The sequence below is a fragment of the Haliotis asinina genome, chromosome 4, assembly GCF_037392515.1.
Source record: "Haliotis asinina isolate JCU_RB_2024 chromosome 4, JCU_Hal_asi_v2, whole genome shotgun sequence".
In the NCBI taxonomy this organism is placed as follows: domain Eukaryota; kingdom Metazoa; phylum Mollusca; class Gastropoda; order Lepetellida; family Haliotidae; genus Haliotis; species Haliotis asinina.
In genome coordinates this window covers 15,317,403-15,339,537 of record NC_090283.1, presented here as the reverse complement: position 1 = coordinate 15,339,537, position 22,135 = coordinate 15,317,403, and the positions used below count along the sequence as shown (strand labels likewise).

General features: G+C 42.3%; 2 protein-coding genes across 2 annotated transcripts; both read left to right on the top strand.

The window, feature by feature from the left end:
* Positions 1-3,641: 3,641 nt before the first annotated feature.
* LOC137282289 (probable glutamate receptor) lies at positions 3,642-11,983 on the top strand. Its single transcript, XM_067814024.1, has 6 exons — positions 3,642-3,775; positions 7,527-7,571; positions 8,087-8,278; positions 9,184-9,520; positions 10,033-10,787; positions 11,324-11,983. Exons 1-6 carry the CDS (start codon positions 3,725-3,727, stop codon positions 11,387-11,389), a joined length of 1,446 nt encoding a protein of 481 aa, XP_067670125.1. The 5' UTR covers positions 3,642-3,724; the 3' UTR covers positions 11,390-11,983.
* A 3,682-nt stretch (positions 11,984-15,665) lies between these two features.
* LOC137282287 (glutamate receptor-like) lies at positions 15,666-21,804 on the top strand. Its single transcript, XM_067814023.1, has 6 exons — positions 15,666-15,836; positions 16,290-16,334; positions 17,142-17,330; positions 17,770-18,115; positions 19,391-20,140; positions 21,183-21,804. The coding sequence occupies exons 1-5, from the start codon at positions 15,789-15,791 to the stop codon at positions 20,119-20,121; spliced, it is 1,359 nt and encodes a 452-aa protein (XP_067670124.1). The 5' UTR covers positions 15,666-15,788; the 3' UTR covers positions 20,122-20,140; positions 21,183-21,804.
* The last annotated feature ends 331 nt before the right edge of the window (positions 21,805-22,135 follow it).

Below are 22,135 nucleotides of genomic sequence, written 5' to 3'. Positions count from 1 at the left end.
ATATAGTACATCAATATGTAGCAATGAAGTAGGAGGGTTTCTCATCAGACAGATTGTTATGCTTTTAATAACATTCATATGTTTTGTGCATAACGACTGCTTAAACTTAAACACATGGATTTATACGATAATGCCCAGGTATAAACTGCATACTCCCTCCATGTAGTATGGACATACTAATAGAAAATGGTATTTGTGTATTTATCTTTTGCGACGTGTAAATGACAGTACATATATTGCTACAGTATCATCCACAATGTCCTCATTGAAACGCAACTTTTTGACACCCAGTCTGTGTGATAATCAACGAAATATACATACAATAAACATCTCAAGTCTCTGTTTGTGTTCAACGCAGTAATATAAAGTCTCTATTTGTGTTCAACGCAGTAATATACACTTCTGTTTCCGAAACCGACTCATAAGACGAATAAACTGTAAGAAAGAGACTACTATCGATATCACTGGTATATTATAAGTTGTTCACTGGTCACGAGGGGTCCATGTGCTCATGTACCCTCGAGGTTTGTTTATGTTCCCCTCGCCATGGACCCCGAGGGACCAGTGAACAACGTATTTATCTTACCGAACACCCGAGTTTTAATTTCGACCTATTTGAAGCACTTCTGTTGAATGCGAGACGAATCGCCATTTTGCAGACGACACAAGGTAAACAGATTTAGAGTTATCTCCCTTCCATCGATTTTCAATCGCAAAACATCGGTAATTTCCGTGCGTCATGCGTGATTCAATGGTAAACCGCGAAGCACCAGAAGAGTTCGGAATTCCCAGCGGTGTACATTGAAAATAATACATCGCCTGTAAGGGGGGTACACTGAAAATAATAACCAATCAGAAGGCGACATTCATGTGTGAGGTAAGATAATTACAGTTTGCTACCAAGGCACGATGACAACTGTAAATCGATGCATCGACAAAAGCTGTTAATAATAAAATAAATCAAATCCGCAGATAATATACACCAATGTATACACTTCTAGGTTTGAAAAGCTGGTAATAGGACGCCAGTGTAGACATTTGAGTATAGGAGTTGTGTGATCAGACGTGGATTTCAAAGAATCAATACAACCAGCTATAGCCTGGTCTCTGATTTTGTTCTCAATACGTCTGCTTGAAGCCAAGTCCTACTCCAATGGATGTTACGTGAACAATTATAGACAAAACAGCTGGAATACCAAATTGTGATATAACTCCATCCGATTAAGCCATTACTTGGAGGTTCCACTAAGTCTGGTCTTTGTTGTCATGATGACGTCATGGATATAGTCACCTTGTGCATTCATATTCTGCTGTAAACACTAGAAACCATCGTAACAGCGGCACTGCTCTTCAGTGGTTTGAGGCCTCCATATCAGTGTTCCGTTGTTCAAAGAACCTTATCTCTTAAGGTCAAACTTACCTCTAAGATTACAACCTTAGACCTTTACTAAGGTTAAACAACCTTAACTAAGGTTAACCTTAAGTTAAGGTTGATAACTAAGGTTGGACCGAGATAACTAAGGTTACGCCTGAGGTTGAAGTTCGAGTTAAGGTTGCCTTAGGCTTGTTTTGCGCAACGGGCGTACCGTTTTCTTAAGGTGATAAACTAAATTTAGTGTTTAAGGTTGATCTTAGCTAAGTTGTTCTGAACGACGGAACACAGGTAGGCATCATGAATAGGTGATCACTGATGGTCACATTTCCAGCCCCTAGATCTTGCGTACCCTAAGGATCGGTTCTTCGACATCCACGTTTCACCATTTGCTCATCCCTCTGGGTGATACTGTTAGATCCTTCAAACTTGAACTGCATGCATACGCTGTCGACACTCAGGCTTACTTATCTTTTGAAACCTTGGTGTCTTTATCAGCCGAGTCTTCGTTTTTCACTACCGAGAGCATGTCAGCTGCATCAATACCTGGATGTCGTCAGACTACCTCGGACTGAATGACGATAAAACAGGTCTTACACTTTTCAGCCTTAACCGTCTCCTGTCCTACTGGTATATCTTTCCTAAATTCAGCATCGGTCAGTTTGAGATTCTACCAAAGTCTAAGGTGCGTAACATATTTTATTCATCTCTCTCCAAGGAACCACAGAGCAGCAATAATGCCAGTGAATATAAAACAAGTAGTGAGTCTAACTATATTCTCGTTGTCCGAAGTTTATAAAGCTTCCATTTCATTCTGAAGGGATCATTAGCAAAGCCATATCCATGAGAGTAATGCGGTTAGCACATCAAACGAAATCGGGATCGTGAGGCTGGTACATAACAAACCAATTTGCTTGAGGTTGATAGATATTATGTAGAAAGATAAAACATAAAAAAACCCAGCTACATTCATGTCATTGTCGCCGTGATGAACTACGTTTTGATATCCCCTCGTGTACATACAACATTTGCAACATCGGCAAGATTTGACGATACTTGGACGTCAAGACTATAGCATCTCTTATGCAGGCATAAGTAACGTCTCGTCTCGTCTACTGTAATGAGCGTCCTGTGATTTTCGAAGAAATCTGACCACATTACTCCCGTTCTTCACTCACGTCATTGGTGTCATGCTCAGTTCCAGATATAATATAACACTCTACTCCTTGTTTCCTACGGCCTCAGTACCTCGGTGGTCTGGGGCACTGTTATGTTACTGCACGCTCCCTCAGATCAAATAATCAGTGCCTTCTTACAATTTCTGTGACTAGGACGAACGCATATGGTGGCAGGTCACTCGAGACGGCTGGCCATCCTCATCTCAGGAAAATTCTTCGATCTCACCTCAGAACACAACCAGACTATGATATCAATACCATCGCGCGCTCGTGTGTGTGTGTGTGTGTGTGTGTTTAAAGATCAAACATCACCTTTTCGCATTTCTTGCAAAATCCAGCAGCCATCACTTTATTGCGCTGTGCATTCTAACACACACAAAAGAATCTCGTCGCAAGTAGCTGCCAAATTGTTGATGAAGGGTTTTAAAGATCCGAATTCTATAAGAAAATCCCCCCAAATGACATTAACGCTTTTCGTAAAAATATGATGTAGCTCTTCAACATAACAATTGTTTAAAACCGCACTCAGCAATATTCCAGCTATATGGCGGTCTTTAAGTAACCGAGTTTGGACCAGACAATCCAGTGACCAGCAAAACATGAGCATCGATGTGTGCAACTGCGAACCGATGACATGTGCCAACCAAGTCAGCAAGCCTGACCACCCGATCCCGTTAGTCGCCTCTTACAACACGCTTGGGTTACTCAAGATCAATATTCTATCCCGGACCTTCACGGGTTTTGTAATTTCTTTCAAAGTACCTATGATTTTAAGCACATAATCGTACTTCGTGAATATACTGCTGCATGTCTTCCATTTGTCACAAATGTTACATTTAGGTTATTACGTTATTGCTTCCTCAGTCAATTCTTGCACTTTTTTGGACTGACTCCCGTCCTTTTAGGTATGTCATTTGAACTATCATATTTGTGCCTTGAAACAAATTGCAATCGAAAACTAAAATTGCCTTTCTTGTGTTAAAGTGACTTTGAGACCGGGGGGCGTCACCTTGTACCTCATCCCCAGGTCACGTGACTGTCACCTGACTCCACCGCCTGCATCAACCATGGTATCTGATGTCCCGAAGCGTAATCTGATGCTCGGGTCTCGTGCCCTCTTTTTCCTTGACCTTCACTCGCCGGTTAGCCCGAGAGAAGCATCGTCCCGTGCAAAATGGTTTCTCTGTGCTTTCCAGTGTTGGGATTATTGATGATAGTCTTTGAGGTAAGTCAGCGTATTTATTAAATTACCATGGAGCAGAAATGTTCTCAGGTACTTACCATTTAAAACCCAGGGCCGAGATATTCGGAGCGCTCTTAATGCCAACATAGTCTTAAGTACCATACATTGACATTAAGTTGCGACCATCTTATCGCTAAGAGAGCCTCCAACATATAGACCCAGGATCCGCACTTTATTGTAGATTATGTTTTATTCATGTGTGCGTATAGTTTGTATTGTTAACCGAAGGATCTATATTGAGGATGGAATACATGTATTTTTGTCTGTGAATCTTTCTCAACACACGACAAATATGTTACTAAGTATGTAATAAAACCTACACTACTTACACTTCAGAGCAATAACCTGGTTTGTCACTATGTACTTACATCAGATGTATTTTAAACCGAAATGATCAAACCTTGCCAAAGTAAATAAACCATAACTGCATGTATTCTGGGCTGAGACGTGTTTCTGAAACAAATATGTCTGCTTTTGACAGTAGCGCTCATACAATTCAGTCAGGATAGACTAGACCCGTTCCGCAAAGAAATCGTAACGCCACAACGACCCAGATCCCATACTCCATAACACTTCGCCATGCTGTTGATTATTGGATTGTCTAATCCAGACTTAATTATTTCGAGAAACTCAAACATCCATCTCCAGCAACGCACACCCCCCCCCCCCCCCAACCACCACCACACACACACACATTCCCCTTCCCTCCCAAGTCACTAACTGAACAGACATGCCAGAGTGTAAGTAAGTAATTACGTTTGTTTTAATGCTCTTTTCTCTATGATCTCGAGGACAAAAAACTTCTTTGATCATCTTTCATTACGAAAAAGGAACTTTTTTCTTATATGAACAGTGAAGTATACAATACATAGAACATCGTGTCGGTACTTGATAAACTTTAAATGCGCGTAAGTAACTAACTTATTTAGGTGGCGTATGGACGACTTCCGTTTAACTGAAAATGTGGTTCAATCTTCTTCTTCGACGCAGAGAAAATCATGGGTGTAACATTTTGGATAGATCATAAGTTGCAAATCTAACTCAGCGTTTGGAAAGGGGAGTACAAAATCTCTATGCCACATCTACAACTGCGGACCATGCAGGACTTATCTAGCCATGATAATACACTCTGATCATGTTCGAGTCATGTTACAATGTTCGTGTTGTTATCAAGTGTTAGATGCGCTCAGTTACGCCCATTAGTCCATGCATTAGCGGTGCTTTTCGTCCGTTGTCATATCAACCAGCAACGCCCTCTGCCGCCCATTATCTTGTTTCAAACATGGCCGTCGCTTAATGATGAGGTAAACGGATACTATTTTCGCATCGCAAATCCAATCTATATAAGTCGATATCCCTTCTCCTGTTGCACCAGCTCGAGATAGTGGGACATGAGTTCCAGATATCTTTCTAAAGTAGAAAGTGTCTGAATACATAATTTCATTCTCTATCCCTGTCCAATGAGTGTGGAATTTCGTGGTCCGCGAGTTATGTCCCTTATACGCCCCTTCCTTTGGCCAGTCAGATTACCCTTCCCAGAATTCATTTGCTTCAAACAAAATGGCCGTACCCAGTCATGACAATCTGAAAGAAATACGAGTTATATCTCTCAAATTGTGTCAAGTTTCTTTATAAGGCCAGTTGATATAACCATGAAAGCATTTAGGAAATAGTAGTTCATGGGCTACCCATCTGCAAACCGTACAATACAGCTGAGCCTTAACGGAAGTCCCAAAGACGTCATGTTACGTTGTTGAGCAACGTGATGTCCGTATCGTTATGCGATACTCCTATAACTGTACTATCAGCATTCTAGAATTTGGTGAGTCAGTAATGAAGCGTACGTCGTTATGGATAACAACTTCTTCTTTATCGTATAGAGCAAAGTTTCGGTGTACATTCTCACACTATTATCAGACTAAGATTGCTTGACAACTTGATAACTGCGGGAGATTCTACACTTAAACGGCGCTCTATGCAACAAACAAGAACTTGTTGTCCACAACGGCGTATTTTTCATTTACAAACCATCCCACCACAAAATGCTAGTCCAGTTCGTCAAGGATGGAAATATTTATGGTCAGTTGACCGCTTGCCTCAGAGAAATCACTTCGGGTCGCTTCAAGTGGTCAGTTTGCTACCTCATGCCTTGTGTCACTGGCCACCATAGCCCTGAAGTATCTAAGAGTGTCACGGCTTAAAATAGTTCTACGTTGTCCTATGCACTTCTCTCGGGTTACCCGTGAAAATGCGGGTTAGAAGTCCTCTTCAGAGACCTATACTTGTCGCAAGAGGTGACATACGGTATCGAGTGTTCAGGCTGGCGGACGTGATTGACACGTGTCATCATACCCCAAATGCACAGATCGATGCTCATGCTGTTGACCGCTCGATTACTTCAGGCCGTCGCCAAACAGATGGAATACTTCCGAGTGCAGCTTTAATCAGCAAGGTTAACAAACAATCATTAAATGTGTTAAAATGTGTCACAGTAACAAGAACGGTACTCTGACACAGTGTGCACGTGCGGAATGCTGCATTGATTGTAACTGCTGGCCAGCTGACCACCTGACCACAACCAGACCAAAATGCGTTTTTGTTACGAAAGGGTGTTGATATAAGAGGTGTCTGGATAAAGTGTGTCTGGATACGTGTATTGCCATTGCAATATGACGAACCACATTTGCACGGATGTTATTTGTTCTGCTTTATTTGTAGCGTTGTTCTGAGAATAATGTTTATATGGTATTTGTAGACAATTGTCCTCGTGTCATATTTGGTATAATGCAGTGTCAAATTTCTGATGTCAGTTATACACTGAAAAGTTTACTGCAAGCATATTTTACTTCGTGTCCGATCGTTTCAAGAGTAGGCCCGATGGCCATGTGACAAGGTGCAGCTTTGCAACGGGAAATGAAGTGATATCAGCATGGTTCACACAGCATTGGCCCGTGAAGATCAGGGATAGAATAGGTCTTCAGTAACCCATGTTTGCCACAAAAGCTGACCATGCTTGTCGTAAGATGCAACTAACAGGATCATTTGGCTCGCTGACTCATTTATACAGTGTTAATACTGCCTCAGCTGATTGAACGTTTTGAGACAATAATCCTTTTGTAAAGATGTTGATAACGGCATGTCCTCCAGCCATGTTCTCCCAACCCCTCAGCTCTGTTCAAATAGCAGTCTCTATCCTCAGTCAAGCTGCTTACCTCGTAGGTTAATTATTGTAAAATAAGCTGCGACAATGCTGGATAGAATGTGGTCTTTTGGGGTGGCATATTAATTGTAAAAGGCAACACACGGGACCAGGTGGACATGTCATCGTATCCCAGTTATGCAGACGGATGCTAATGATATCAATCACGGGATGTTCTGGCCCAGACTAGGTTATGTTAATACCGCCATCATTAGGTGAATGTTTGCTGAGTGTAGCGTTAAACAGCACTCAGGCAATAGTATCATCGGCCGATTATGATTATTATGTTTTTCAAGTGTAGATATAGAGAGAGAATGAGAGAGAGAGAGAGAGAGAGGAGGGAGGGAGATTGTTTACATACCGCCACCATATAGATATTACTGAGTGCGGCGTAAAACTAAACTCACTCATTTACTCACTTTCACATATTCACTCACTATTGGTTTTGTTCCCTTTTTTTATAGGCTAATATTTATCGTATCTCAAAGGTATCTCAAGTGTACAATAAACTTGTTTTGCTTTCTCTCTTTGCAGGTTTCAGGACAAACGTTGCCCAACTACCAAGTAACAACGATTGTGGTAAGGATGGGTCTGATTCTGGCTAGCTATTCCACCGATGGTTCCATTTCCAGACAAAATAATTGAACGGACCATTCCATTTTTTTTTACCAAACCTGGTCCAGGTTGAAAAGGGTAAAGCTGTTAAAGAGAGAGACACACTGTCGTGAAAATTAATCTTCAACAAGCGGCACTGAGTGCGATCAACAGTGTTTAAGCCATTCGTTGGAAAGACAAGACATTCCACGAAAGTCAGATGTCAGTGGTAGAGCTGAAGATTACAATAGCTATATTTTATTATGGCTCACGCGTAGACAGACCAAATGAACATTCATATGTTGATCATGAAAATAACACGGTCGGAACATTCGTAACTGGAAGCATGAAAATTAACTTTTGTCTTCTTCGCTGAGGACAGGTCCAATACGTGTATATTCTTCCGCTGCTGTGATGCATCATGTGTAACGCTCATTTGAAACCTCTGATTGACATATACAGAGGCCCAGCCTTGTGTCATACGTTTGATCTTCTTTCAGAATGATCCATATGTGTCGGTGAAAGCGAATGGGGCTGGTTATGAAGGAATCATCATTGACATTCTTGAAGAACTCTCCAAGAGGGCCAACTTCACATACACCATCAACCTCGTGAGGGATGGCGCCTATGGCAGCCCAGGAAGGGGAGTAAATGGTACATGGAATGGAATGATCGGAGAAATTGTTAGAGATGTAGGTATATGTGTTCAGAAACAAAACTGAATGTTTCTTGTTTTACGTCGCACTCATCAATATTCCAGTTAGACTCTGTAAATACACGAGTTTCAGACAATCCAGTGATCAACAGCAGGCGCATCGATCTTCAATCGACAGAATGATGTATCAGTTCATAAGTCGATGGAAATACTTGAGACTAAGGGGTTGCAACAGGGTCAATAAAAACAAGAGCGACTTTATTTAGTGTGATTCCTTGAATTCACAAAAGAAGCAATACTATTAAAATAATATTTGGATAGAACTAAGAAGTAAAGCTGAGGAGTGTGTGTGTGATTTAATGTCAAAACAGCCACGACTTTCTACTGTATAGGAAGTTCAAGACACTTCAGGGCTGAAATTGAGGTAATTCAGCTTTTACGTTTCCAAACTTAGGAGAGTATTTAGAACATTTTCGAAGAACGGAAACTATGTTTACGCTGTAGAAACATATTGTTATCAAGGCAAATGCTCACATGTGGAGGAACGGTGGGGTAGCCTTGTGGTTAAAGCGTCACTCGTCCCGCCGAAGACCCGGGTTCCATTCCCGTCCTGGGTACAGTGTGTCAGGTCCATTCAGCCGTAATATTGCTGGAATATGGCTAAAAGGAATAAAGCCCTACTCACTCGCTCCCAAATGTTGACTGAGTGGTAACAAAGGTATATGATATTCTCATGCTATCATCCACTATTTTGGCTTCATGCTTTATTATCGATGCTCAATAACATAGAGTCACGTGGTTATAAGAATCCTATCGTTGTCGTTCGAGACCGTAACACGACATCAGCTTCGTTTTGGTTGATCTGTGTCACTCCAGTGAATATACATCGATTAAACAAGGTCAGTTATCTCCTTTTGTACATATGATTTTATTTGCCGCCAGGAGGCCCACATTGCAGCCGCAGCCCTAACCGTCATGCACCAGAGAGCTCAAGTTGTCCGCTTCACGCAGCCTTACGTGGACGCCGGTCTGCGGATCCTGTACAAGCGGCCCACTGACTGGATGACCAACGAACCATTGTTTGTCCTTCTGACAGTCTTCACCCCCGGGCTGTGGGTCGTGATCATTCTCCTCATTGCCGCTATTTCAGCTCTCCTTCATGTCATTGCTCGATTCAGTCCGCTAGAGGACGCATCACTTGGCGAGAAGAAACGAGATAACGAGGGATTAACCATCTTTAACAGCTTCCTGTACACGTTCAGTGTCCTTGGATGGCAAAGTTAGTTTTATGATTAAATATTTTTTGATGACGAGGATGTAATTCTTTAAAAATATATAAATCGAAGTATAGACAAGTGAAAGGCATGGTGAGAATCACGGTTTGCTCTGAAGACAATTTATTGAGGTAGTTGTAGTAGAGTTAGCAGTAGTAGGTGTAACTGCAGTAGCTTTTGCCGAAATAGTAGTGATAGTAGTATCAGTAGTAGTAGTAGTAGTAGTAGTAGTAGTAGTAGTAGTGGTAGTAGTTGTTGTTGTCGTTTTTGCTTTCATTCATTACCATTTGGTATCACGCAGTTCCAACAGCCGTACCAGTAATTACTAACGGACACGTTCTCTTCATTAAAATGTCCTTATTGCCTAGGTATTGCGTTTAGGTAATGTTATCTTGTGATTCGTAATACTATTAACTTGTGGTGGTAATATCAGCAGATGACCACTCTAATGATAATAAGTCCGAATGTAATTGTCATTTCGTGGAGCAAATTTAGTAAATATTTATTTACATTTCAGACTACACCGCCTCACCACGGTCAATATCTGGACGCATCCTAGTGGCGTTCTGGTGGCTGTTCTCTCTCCTCACCCTTGTTGCCTTCACTGCGAACCTCACCGCCTTCTTCATGACCAGAGAACCTAATGTCTCCAGGGTTCCTTTCACTTCCTTCTCAGAACTTGTCCGACAGAAGAAAGTCCCCTATGGCTCTTTTAAATACGGGTCCACTGAAATGTTCTTTCGAACGACGAGGATGCCACTCGCGAGACGGATTTGGGCGAAGATGAATGCCCAGAATACTCTGGTGAGAAGCATTGACCAAGGTGTTCAGAAAGTCAGGGACGGGAACTTTGCCTTCATCGTGGAAGGTCCCATGGCCGACTATGCTGCAGGAAAGCCTCCATGTGACCTCACTGTCGTCGGCGAGTCGCTGAACGACCGCGGCTATGCGTTTGCATGTAGTAACAAAACCAATCTGTGCGGAATTCTCGACCAGAAAATCTTAGAATTAAAGGAAGAAGACTTCATCGTCAATGTCATGAACAAATGGTCGTCAAGGGGCTGCAATCTCGACAAAGGGAGGGAACTCGTTTATGACGGTGTTCCTTTCTTTGACTCATTCGGTAAAAAATCCGGGTTGCTGAAAGACAAGTCTGTAACCCTAAAGAGATTCGCATCTGGGTTCATCTTCCTCTTCCTTGGGATATTCTTAGCTGGGCTTTGTCTTGTGGCCGAGATCGTCTACGCCAAAAAGAGCGGTTACTCTGTCAATGTAAGCATACCATAACTTGGACATAATGTCAGAGAAATAGTGTTACATGTATCTTTTTTCTGAGAACATAGGTACACAACTTCCAGGCCGGATCTAGGCATCTGTCCAGACGTCCATGGGGTTTGTCATTTGCAATTCAATCTCTTCAATATATGAGGCAAGCAATGCTCAGACAATGCACCTTTATATTAAATGATTCAGTTTAGGCTTTTGTTTGTTTCTTTGGAGTTTTTTTCGACTAGAGAATAGATTTGTTGCAACCGAACAACTTTATTTTCTTTGAGACAAGAAACCTAGTTTCAATGTAATGTACAACATACTCACAAATTCATCTTTTCCAAACAAGACGACTCATATCAAAGATCTTTTTGGAGATTCACACCAATAAAACATCAAGCATCAGCTTTGTGGGCATACGTGAAAAACTTAAACCATTGTAAATGAAATGATGATTAAACTTTTGCCAAACTATCTTAGGAAACAAAGACGCATTTTGAAGAGGTGATAAATAATTTATGCCGCATTGTTGTGTGTAGGTGCTTCCGAGTATGAGGACTTCAGACCAAGAACGAATCCAAGACTCCTTCGACAGCGGCAGATAACTCTTGGAGATATTTAGACAGTCAAGGACATTGAGAGTTACCCACCCTAAAGAACACCAACGCCATTTCTGAAACAACCTACGGAACAAGGTGAACAGCATTAGGAAATGATTGTTTGTATGGACAATATGTGTCTGAAATTCTATGGTCACGCCTGCTGAAATGGCGTGTTTGGGGTATCGTGTGAGTGAATCAGTGTACATAGGTCATAGTTTATGAATACCACCGACAGATTTTGTTCATTCATATAATCCCGTATATCAAGACTGAATCTTCACTAGGCCCAACAAGGATGGTCTTTTCATTTTCGTGTTTATATGTTCATAATATGAAAGTTGTATACATGTAGCTTCTATTTGGATTAAATGGTCCTTTATGAAAGTAGTGTGCAGTCGAACCCCGTTTACTTGGACTCCACATATCCGAAACTCCGCCTGTATATAGGTATCATTTTAGCTATATAATCATATAACCAATGTGATCCGTCCATGTAGAAAAAATGGTCTTCCGAAATAAATAAATTTTAATGATGTATTGAACACCATTCCCAGTTCTGTGTATACACAACCATAAAAATAAAAGTCTTGTACCAAATATGTCTCTATTTTTTTTGCTTAATACTTTGCATGTGAAGGCTGACAGTTGAAACATAATTCGGTTTAACTCCCCATTAAAAATTCAAGATTAATTCAATTATACGTGCATGGATGCGTGCGCGAGTTGGTGCGTCTGTGTTACTGGGTTTAACGATTCAAGATGATTGCACTTATACATGTGTGCATGCCTACGTGAGTGTATGTGTGTGTGCGTGCGTGCGTGCGTGCGTGCGTGCGTGCGTGCGTGTGTGTTGTAGTGGCTTTAAGATCATTTACGATTTCAAAGTTATTGCACTTATGTGCGTTGTATGTATGTGTGCGCTTGTGTGTTCACTCGCGTACATGCGTATGTGTGTGGAACTGGCTTTAACGCTATTCATGACTTTAGTATTGTCGTCCCACTAATCCATATGCTTCCGTTACTTGGCTTTACGCCATTCAAGATTTCAAGATCACAGCACTTACGCAGTAAGATGAACGACCGTTACAAACATGTAACGGCACAGACTGTGTCTCCCAGTCCTGCCCATTGCCTGTCCTGTAGAAGGTCAGCTCGTGGTTGATGATATGAGAATTGATCCCTGAATACCGTGTTCCCACGGTCGTAATGCTAACCACCGTTTCCACCTAGTCATCAATCAATCGTCTCTCACTACGAGAACATTTTACAGACGCAAGAACATTTAACAAACTCAAGCTGTAAGACATGGTTGAAGGGCTCGATTTAGTGCTTTGTTATTTGCAGTGGTGCAAACCTAGTTTAACTTGCATCAGGTGCATGCTGATTTATGAGAAATATGTAAACAATAAATCTTACATTATACGCAGAAATATGTCAGCTCATGTTTTTGTCTAACTTTGAATAACTATGGCACCGAAGCATTGCTGCTTACAGACAGTCTCAACTATGACAGCTCTTGTTAACAGGGATCAGATGCGGCTTTGTGGTGCATTTACGTTTTTATCTTAGGTTTCACGTGGTGCAGATAGGCTAACGTCTCTTAAATCGAGCCCTGCAGGTTTCAGGACTTTGTTCCAGGTGTTTGGTCCAGGTTTCTCAGGTTCAAATCCTGGCCCCTTTGGATTTCCAGATATGAAACAACTCGTGCCTGTAAAAAAGGATCAGGTCGCACTCTGTGTCCTGGTTGACACATGTCATCGTACCCCAATTGGTTAGATCGATGCTCATGCTGTTGATCACTGGATGGACTGGTCCAGAGAGGATTTTCTACAGATCGTCAAATGGTTCATCGAGTCACCGGATGGTCGTGTCTAAACTCGATTATTAGCGGACTTTTCTGATTTTAGGCTATTAATAACTAATAATTCCTAATAATTATTGTGGCGTCATACAACAAAGAGCAATATGCATGGTAGAAACTTTATGTGGAAAAACGCTATTCAGTGATCCAGGGACAAACTGACCATCATCTAGTAGCTAACAAACAACAACAGTCTTCCCATACCACACACGGTGTCACATTCAATCCAGTGTTAAATCACAGTGGTACGCTTTGTGACGTCAGTGATATGTCAAGTTCAGTTCTGACTTTTCATTCTTAAAGAACCTATATATCCCGTTAGAACATACACTCAGTAACGATTTGCATTGTCCTTCGCAAAAAGCAACCACAAAACGCTTTCCACATCCGGAAGACGATTGTTCAATTTTGATCATATCATGAGCATGTCTTTGTTTAACACCGAGCAACCAATCCAGTCTGGAGCATACAATTCTGTAATGAACATCATGAGAAATCATACCAGAGCTTGTGTTAAGACGAAATATGCGAAATAGGATCGATTTGAAAGTTTTCCTGAGATCTTAAATGTTGTATCGTTGATCGAACATCTGAGTCAAGGTCGTTCCTTGAAGCAGTATCACGGCGGGGGACACCAGAAAGTGGGCTTTACACATTGTACCCATGTGGGGAAACGAACCCTAGTTTCGGCGTGACGAGCGAACGCTTTTACCACTAGGCCACCCTATCGCCCCTGGTCGACATGAAAGAAAATAGATGTAAAATTGAAATCAAGCCCTTCGGCAGACAGCCGTGAGTTATTCTGTCACTACAGAAAATAATAAATTTAAATTTCTACACATAGATATAAATATGAAACAGGTTAAGCTGTGCCGCATGTCTCCTTAATTTCCATGTTAGAGTTCATCCTCAGTAACCCACGCTGAAGAGGCGGACAGTGGTCAGGCTCGCTGACCTGGTTGACATATGTCATCGTATCCCAGTACCGTAGATCGTAGATCGTAGATCGGATTATCTGCTCCAGACTTGTTTAACGCCGCCACCATATACTAGTAGCGTGGTTACTACTGACTGCAGTGTTATAGACATCCACCGTAATTTTAAGGTGAGCGGATGGAAATTCTAGAGTAGAATTATCTTTTGGGACAGAAACAGCGATTTTGAAATGTGTCCACAACGAAACTGAGTCCCAATCATCAGAGTGACGAGCAGACGCTTTAACAATTATACTACCCATTCCCCGCAAGCAGTGCTTGCAATACTCTAATTTTTAGGCAATAAAATCTACGGGCCCTGAATGAAATCTGCAGATTCCGTGACGGTTATAAAAAGGTCACTACTTCCGGGAATTAAACGTGGAGTGTGCGGAGAACCAGGCAATATGATACATGGAGCACATATACTGACACAGCTGTTTTAATAATAACATGTCGCCTCATTTAATAAGGGTCGCCATTGACTGACCTTGTAAATATATATCTTGTTTCAGAGCGGTGCGATTCAAACAATCGAAATTTTAATTTGCGAAATATTCCTAATGGAGAACAGAGGTGACAACAATGGTGACTGACATTGTTGTTATCATTTCATATCAATTTCGTTTTATCTGTTATTACTATTTCCCATGTTTGTTCTGGAATCAGTTATTACAATCTGCTGTTTTGATGGATGCATGCGGCGTTAACAGTAAACAAGCACGCAGAACCATGACTAATGTGGGTACTGATATATGTTTTCATTCCTTGAAATGAATCTAAAATTCTGAGTTCTTTCCCGAACGATGGAAATTCTTTGACACGAAAAACATGTCCCAGAATGGGAGATCGGTTATATTACCATTGAATGACATTCTATGGTATTTTCGGACACATTTGCAAATCTACTCACGTTTTCTTGCATTAACCATGACAGACAAGAATGGGTGAACGTTTAATATGATGGTCTGTAGTACATGATAGTTTCGGGAGACGACGTACTGCATTTGATAGTCAGTTTCAATGTCGTAGGTACTTCAGGTTTCCCTTAAGAAAAAGTTAGGGGCTGGGGTCGCATAGTCTCGTAGTTTCAGTTTCAAGATCGTTACACAAACGTTTTAGGACAAAAGGGTATGTGCACCCCTGCTTACCACGGCGATATGTTTGTCGTTCGTATCATATCAGTCACTGGATTGTCGGGTCCAGACCGGAATGACTGAGGCTGCGTTTATATGTCGTATGTCTTGATTTCTGTGGAGAGGTGTTAAGCAACATCCACTAGTCTGTCCATACACAGACACTTGCTGAAGAGATATCTTGTAACTGATCTGTCGTTAGAGGAGATCGTGTGGATGGAGGGACGAGAGGACGTAGGGGTATAGGTATAGTGACTATGTCTTGTGACACACTACTGCCACACATTCACGAGACCATCTTTGTTTCTTATCAATCACGCGACGATATCGGTCATGTGTTGTCTCCGGTGACACAGATACTGTGTCGACCATCGTGTCCCTCAGACCCAGTTCCTGACATCTTGGTACGGAGCTTGGTACGGTCACTCATCATGGCGCCACTACTGCTTGTTCTGGTCCTTGCTGTCAATCTCCATCAGGTAGATCAGAACACTACTACTATACAATTGGTCGCGTGTTGTATTATATGTATGTTATAGATGAATAGTTGGCTTGACTATGAAAAGGTGACACTTCTAGGAAGGTACGCTCACACTTACACGAACCGATGGTATGATGCTGATTTTTACACGCAACGTCACGATATTGTACAAATGAATGTCTTTGAGCTAAAAGCAGAGTGTGCGTGTGTCCGTGTATGTATGCGCGCGCGCGCGTATGTGTGTGTGTGAGAGAGAGAGAGAGAAAGAGAGGGGGGAGAGATGTTTGCCACATTTATTGCCGATTTAGTGTTCAAATTTTCGATTTCCCGCTTATTGCGTATACCATACTCACTTATTCATTTTCAATTACCCATGTTGTCGCTGTATCATTGTACAGAGGCTATGACAACTATTCTGTTCCATGATATATATGTTTCTTATGTTCTCAAGGTCTCTCCTGCAATACCTGGTAACATCATGGTGACAACAATCGAGGTAACTCCGGCTTAAGGAATTCTTCACAAAATGGACAATATGAAACCTTTGGTTGAATGTTCGAGCTATAATTCACCCCCCCCCCCCCCCCCCCGCCCCACTCTTCCCTTCTCTTTAGTGCCTTTTGATTCCCTACCTCCCTCTCTTCTGCCTCTCCTGCTCTCGCTTTCTCCTGTCACTTTGTCTCCTCTCCCTTCCCTCTCTTCTCGCTCCTCTGTCTCCCCATTCTCTCACTCTCTCTCGCGCTTTCGCTCTCTCTCTCGCTCTCTCTTTCTCGCTTTCTCTCTCTCGCTCTCTCACTCGAGTTCTCTCCCTCTCAGTCTCTCTCTTACTCTCGCTCTCTCGCTCTCTCTCGCTCTCGCTCTCTCTCGCTCCCTCTCTCATCCCTCTCTCTCGCTCCTCTCGCTCTTTCTGTTGCCCCTCTCTCTCGCAACCTCTCTCTTTCTCTCTCCCTCGCTCTCTCTCTCTCGTGCCCTCTTTCTCACGCTCTCTCTCTCTCGAGTCCCCTCTCTCTCGATCCCTCTATCTCTTCTCTCTCGCGCGCTCCATCTCTCTCGTTCTCTCTCACTCCCTCTCTCCCTCTCTCGTTCTTTCGCTCTCTCTGTGTCTCTCTCTCTCTCCCATGCCCAAATGTTTCTCTCCCATTCTGCCCTTTTGTGAATCCCTGTTATGGTGTTCCCCGTCCTGATATTGCTTGAACATTGGTCAGGCGGCACAAAACACTCACTCTCCTTTTATATTGGTGCATTGTTTAATCAGTCACTGTTTCATTTAAACATACACAATTCACCACAACGGTCCTTTCAGCATTGGCCCTTTGTGATGCCCAACAATAGAGTCGGGGTGGGTTTTGAAGGTATCATTGTGGACATCCTGGACGAGCTCGCCCGGCGCTGCAACTTCACCTACAACCTCGACCTGGTGAAAGACAACACATGGGGGAGACAGCGGCAGGATGGGACGTGGACGGGGATGATCGGGGAGGTCATCAACCATGTACGTCATCACTTTGAGAATCTCCCTGATCCGTACTGTGTTTTAGCCCACTTTTACCTACATACCATGAACACTTTCATGTAGATTCATAGATCAATATAATATAGAATCATAAGTAATAAGTTGCTTGTAGTTTGACGCCGTACCCATCAATATTCAATCTATATTGCGGGGATGAGTACATAACCGAGCGTGGACCAGAAAATCCAGTGATCGACAGCATGAACATCGATCTATGCAAGTGGGATAAGTGGGCATGATTGTGTCAAACAAGTCAGCAAGCCTGACCACTCGATCCCTTTAGTCGCCTCTCACGACAATCATGGGTCACTGAAGAACAATTCCAACCCGCGTCTTCACGGGCTTAAAACAATTAAGACAATGGTCACTACAATAGATACATGTCAGTAGGTGATAAAGCTGGTCAGTTGCCCTGCAGGATGCTGACATCGCTGCCGCCCCACTGGTCATCTTGCCCTCTCGGTCAAGGGTCATCCGCTACACCCAGCCATACCTGTCCTCAGGGATCCGGATATTGTACACCAAGCCTTCTGATTGGTTAGTAACACACTCGTTCTTCCTCCTTCTCCAACCCTTCTCTCTCTGGATGTGGGTCATCCTTGCTGTCATCCTTGCCGTCATCACCGCCCTCTTCACCGTCATCGTCCGGTACAGCCCATACGAGAAGTGGTCCTTTATACTCGGCACTGAGGATGAGGAGCCTCTGGGGGAGAGGTCACTGTCCAGTGCCCTCTTCCACACGCTGAGTACGCTAATGTGGCAGAGTGAGTAGAATCTATAGGACCCGCATCTAGGTCACGGTACTTCAAAAGAACTAATGTTGTGTAGTACTTCCGGTGACAAGTAACGTTTCGAATTGTCTCGTGGTTCTTAGGTGACGCTAAGGAACAGATAATCGCTGCAGCAATAACAAATTTATGGCGGTCGCGCAAATTGAAACCTGGACCCCGTTTCACAACGGCACCGAAAGGTCTCGTAAGCGTAAGATCTGATGGCTTTCCTCTTAGAATCCGTACCTCATATTCTGTAAAATAAGAGGCTTGAATGCTCCTAGAAACGTGTCAGGAGCCTGGTGAAACGTGGCCCAGGACTGTTTTGAGGGTATACGCTTGTCACCGGAAGTCTGGTACCGAATGTAGCACTCCGAGACTTGTACGGGGCCTATTCCCCAATCGTCACTGTTAAAACGAGCATTTTCTTTGTTCCTACCGCCTGTCTCTGGTCACTCTGCATTGTGATGTGTCCCTTGGTGGTGTTAGAGGTGAACTCAGTTGGATCTTGGTGATTACGGGATTGACGCATCATTTTGTTTGCTCATAATATCAGTCACTGTTTATCTGGTCCAGAATGTGCTGTAATCTGCGTCTTTAGGTTTCGCAAGTTCAACTACTCGGTAAAAGAGAAGAATATGAGATTATGTTACACGAAATATTGAGTCGATATATACTGGGCAAAATACATTAGGGATATTGATATTTGTATGATTGATATTTTATCTATGTGTCAATGAGTAGATAGGTCATTATTCGTAATTTCAAAATTTACATATATCCCTAAATATATTTGTGCAGTATACAATAATGTTCCATACATAATTTTCTTAAGATTCGTGTATGTCTTGAATATAGTGACAGGTGCGAAATATCGGTACTATCATTTCTACACGTCCTAAAAGAAGGGAAAGTAATTTGTGATGTTTTGCTTAAATACCGCTTTGGTATATGCAGAATTCTCATGTTATTAAGAGTAACATGGAAATGCGTCGATTTCATTCTCTATGATTCTTTCACATAATATAGCCTTATCCATTCTTATCATTCCTCCATATTTTTCTTCTTTCATTTGTCAGTATTTCTGAGAAATTCACTCTGAACCTAACCCTGACACACAAAGAAATGTTCTATGCCAATCCACCAGCCCTTCCGTTTCTCTCTTTGAATATTCTCCAGTTGCAAAAAGCTCAATATGTGAAAACAATTTCAGGGGTTAACCTGTTAAAGAAGACGTAACTCCGAATGAATGCATTTTTCCCGTTCCAGGAAGCCGTTGCCTGCCCAGATCATCGTCCGGCCGTATCTTGACCTCAGTGTGGTGGCTCTTCTCCATCCTCGTGCTCGTGTCCTTCACCTCCAGCCTCACCGCCCTCTTCCTCTCTCACGAATCCAGCATCTACAGCGTGCCCTTCACGTCCTTCGAGGAGCTCGTCCAGCAGCAAGATGTCTCATTCGGCTGCGTCAAGAACGGTCACATCGCATCATACCTTCAAACGTCCCAGGAACCGCTAGCCAAGAGACTCTGGGAGCAGATCAACAAGGACGATGCGAACCTGTTTCAAACAACTGCTTCCGGTATCGCAAAAGTCCGAAAATCACGTGGCGACTACGCCCTTCTTATGGAAGGAATTGCGGCTGAATACACTTCAGGAAGTCAGCCCTGTGATCTTATCACTCTCGGACAGCCCCTCAACGATAAAGGATATGCTTTCGCATGTAATTTAAACAGTGATATATGTAACATCCTTGACAACAAACTCCTTGAACTGAAAGAAGAGGATGTGCTGCTGAGGATCAAGGAGAAATGGACAAACAAGGGGTGTGATGCGACCAAGGGGAGAGAACTCGTGTATGACGGTGTTGACTTTATTGACACGATGGGATTTAAGGGGTCTCTGATTTATGATAATCCTGTTACAGTGAGAAAGTTTGCAGGCGGACTGGTTCTATTCCTACTCGGCGCTGTTCTATCCATTGTCTGCCTGTGCGCTGACTAGTACTAAAAGAAACAGATATGTAAGTATATATAACAGGAATTACATTCAAGCGAGAAGATATGGTAAATTAAATCTTGTACAAAAGGACGTCTTTTTAGGCGTATTTTTGTTTGTTTCGTTTCTTTGCTGACATTACATACGACTGCTTTGTAACTGTCCCCTTGAAAACACTTGTGCCTTCCATATATACTGAACAGCAAATGAGACGCAATTCTGGCTTTTTGTCAAGTTTTTAAATAGAAAACATAAACATAAACAACGCTTACCTTTATGAAATTTCACTTTTTTCGAAAGTTGCGTTTCTCTTGCTGGTCAATGAATAAAGTTAACGCTGTATTCGTGCTATATGACCACAATCTAGCCGTAACTAATCAGACAATTCAGAAACATCAGGAACATCAATCACGCATCTGGGACAATGGAATACGTCTGAGCCATACAATCCAGTGATTAATATTGTGAGCAACTCCACCAGGTTTCTTTGGCAAGCAAACAACCAAGTCACTCAGCTGACATTGCGCGTATTAACGCCACCTACATTCCCTCTCATACGGATCAGCCCTAACCAGAACCTTGTGTACATAAGTTCTGGAGTGTGGTCAACTTCATTTCGAGCTCTCAAGCCGAAATCCCGTAAAACCGTAAAACCTTTCAAAGCTTTGTTTTATATTACCTCTATATTCCTATTGTTTGTCACGAGTATGAATTCCGGCCCAGGGAGGCACACCCATCCTCCGGAACATTCATTCCCTACCTTATCCCATCACTGACACCAGCAGTATATCTATAATACAATATTGGCCACCCTCGGAGAGTCAGACACTTTGAATCGTTACGAATATACATCATGTCGTGATTTAGAACAAGAAGCACCTTGCCGTTTGCCTCATACAGGTATCTCACACTGTAACATCCTAAATTTCGCGGACAGGCTACATAGTTTCCCGTGTAGTAATCTTCATTTCGAGTCGTGAAAGCGAAGCCGTTTGAAACCTGAATATTTTTCAAAGCTGCGTTTTACGATATTATTATTATTATGCTTAATATATTTTTTGTTTCAGACATGGAGACGTGAAGTTCTGGTAACTTCATTTGACAATCCTAATTTGGCTGTAGAACGCCATGTCCAGGGAAGTGAAACTGACCTCTAGTTCTGACATCGTGGGCAACTGAAACATCCTGCATTACAACCGAAACGGAAAGGAATTATACAGGCGGAAAACCATCTCTGTAAAAAGTGATTGTCAGGATGTATCCATAATTATTGCCGAACATGGGAAGACGTTCGAGAAAGGATTATTATTTTTTCTAATGGAACAGATTTGCAGTGTTTGACGTATTTCATTTGCCTGAAAAGGCGACTATGCTTGTCGTAAGAGGCGACTAACGGGATCCAGTGGTCAGCCTCGCTGACTTGGTTGACACATGTCAGCGGTTCCCAATTGCGCAGATCGATGCTCATGTTGTTGATCACTGGATTGTCTGTTCCAGACTCGATTATTTACAGACCGCCGCCATATAGCTGGAATACTGCTGACTACGACGTAAAACTAAACTCACTCAATCATTTACCTGATCGTAAGTTTTGAGACGCAGTTTACCCATAATCAGAATGGTGAATGAGATATATACCTTTTACCGTTATGTATTATATGTTATTAAATGCACTTGCTGTAAAATTGCTTTAAAGTTGATTTTATTAGTGAAACAGAAACATGAGCCAGATTAATATATACGTCAACGACGTACAGTGTGCACACTCACTCAGTCACTCCAGAAACAGAAGCAACACAGTGTCAAGTGACGCTTACGTCAGTTGTGTTTTTCGCATATCTTTGCTATAAACGTAATAATATGTTACTAGAACATTATTAAAACGTCGTAAAACTATACTCACTCAGACACCCACAGACTGACATACAGTACTCATTGAAATTAGCGGTAACAATAAATATACATGTACGCCATCACCACGTAATGTTTGCCTTGGTGTCAGACTCTGTGACTTGGTTGA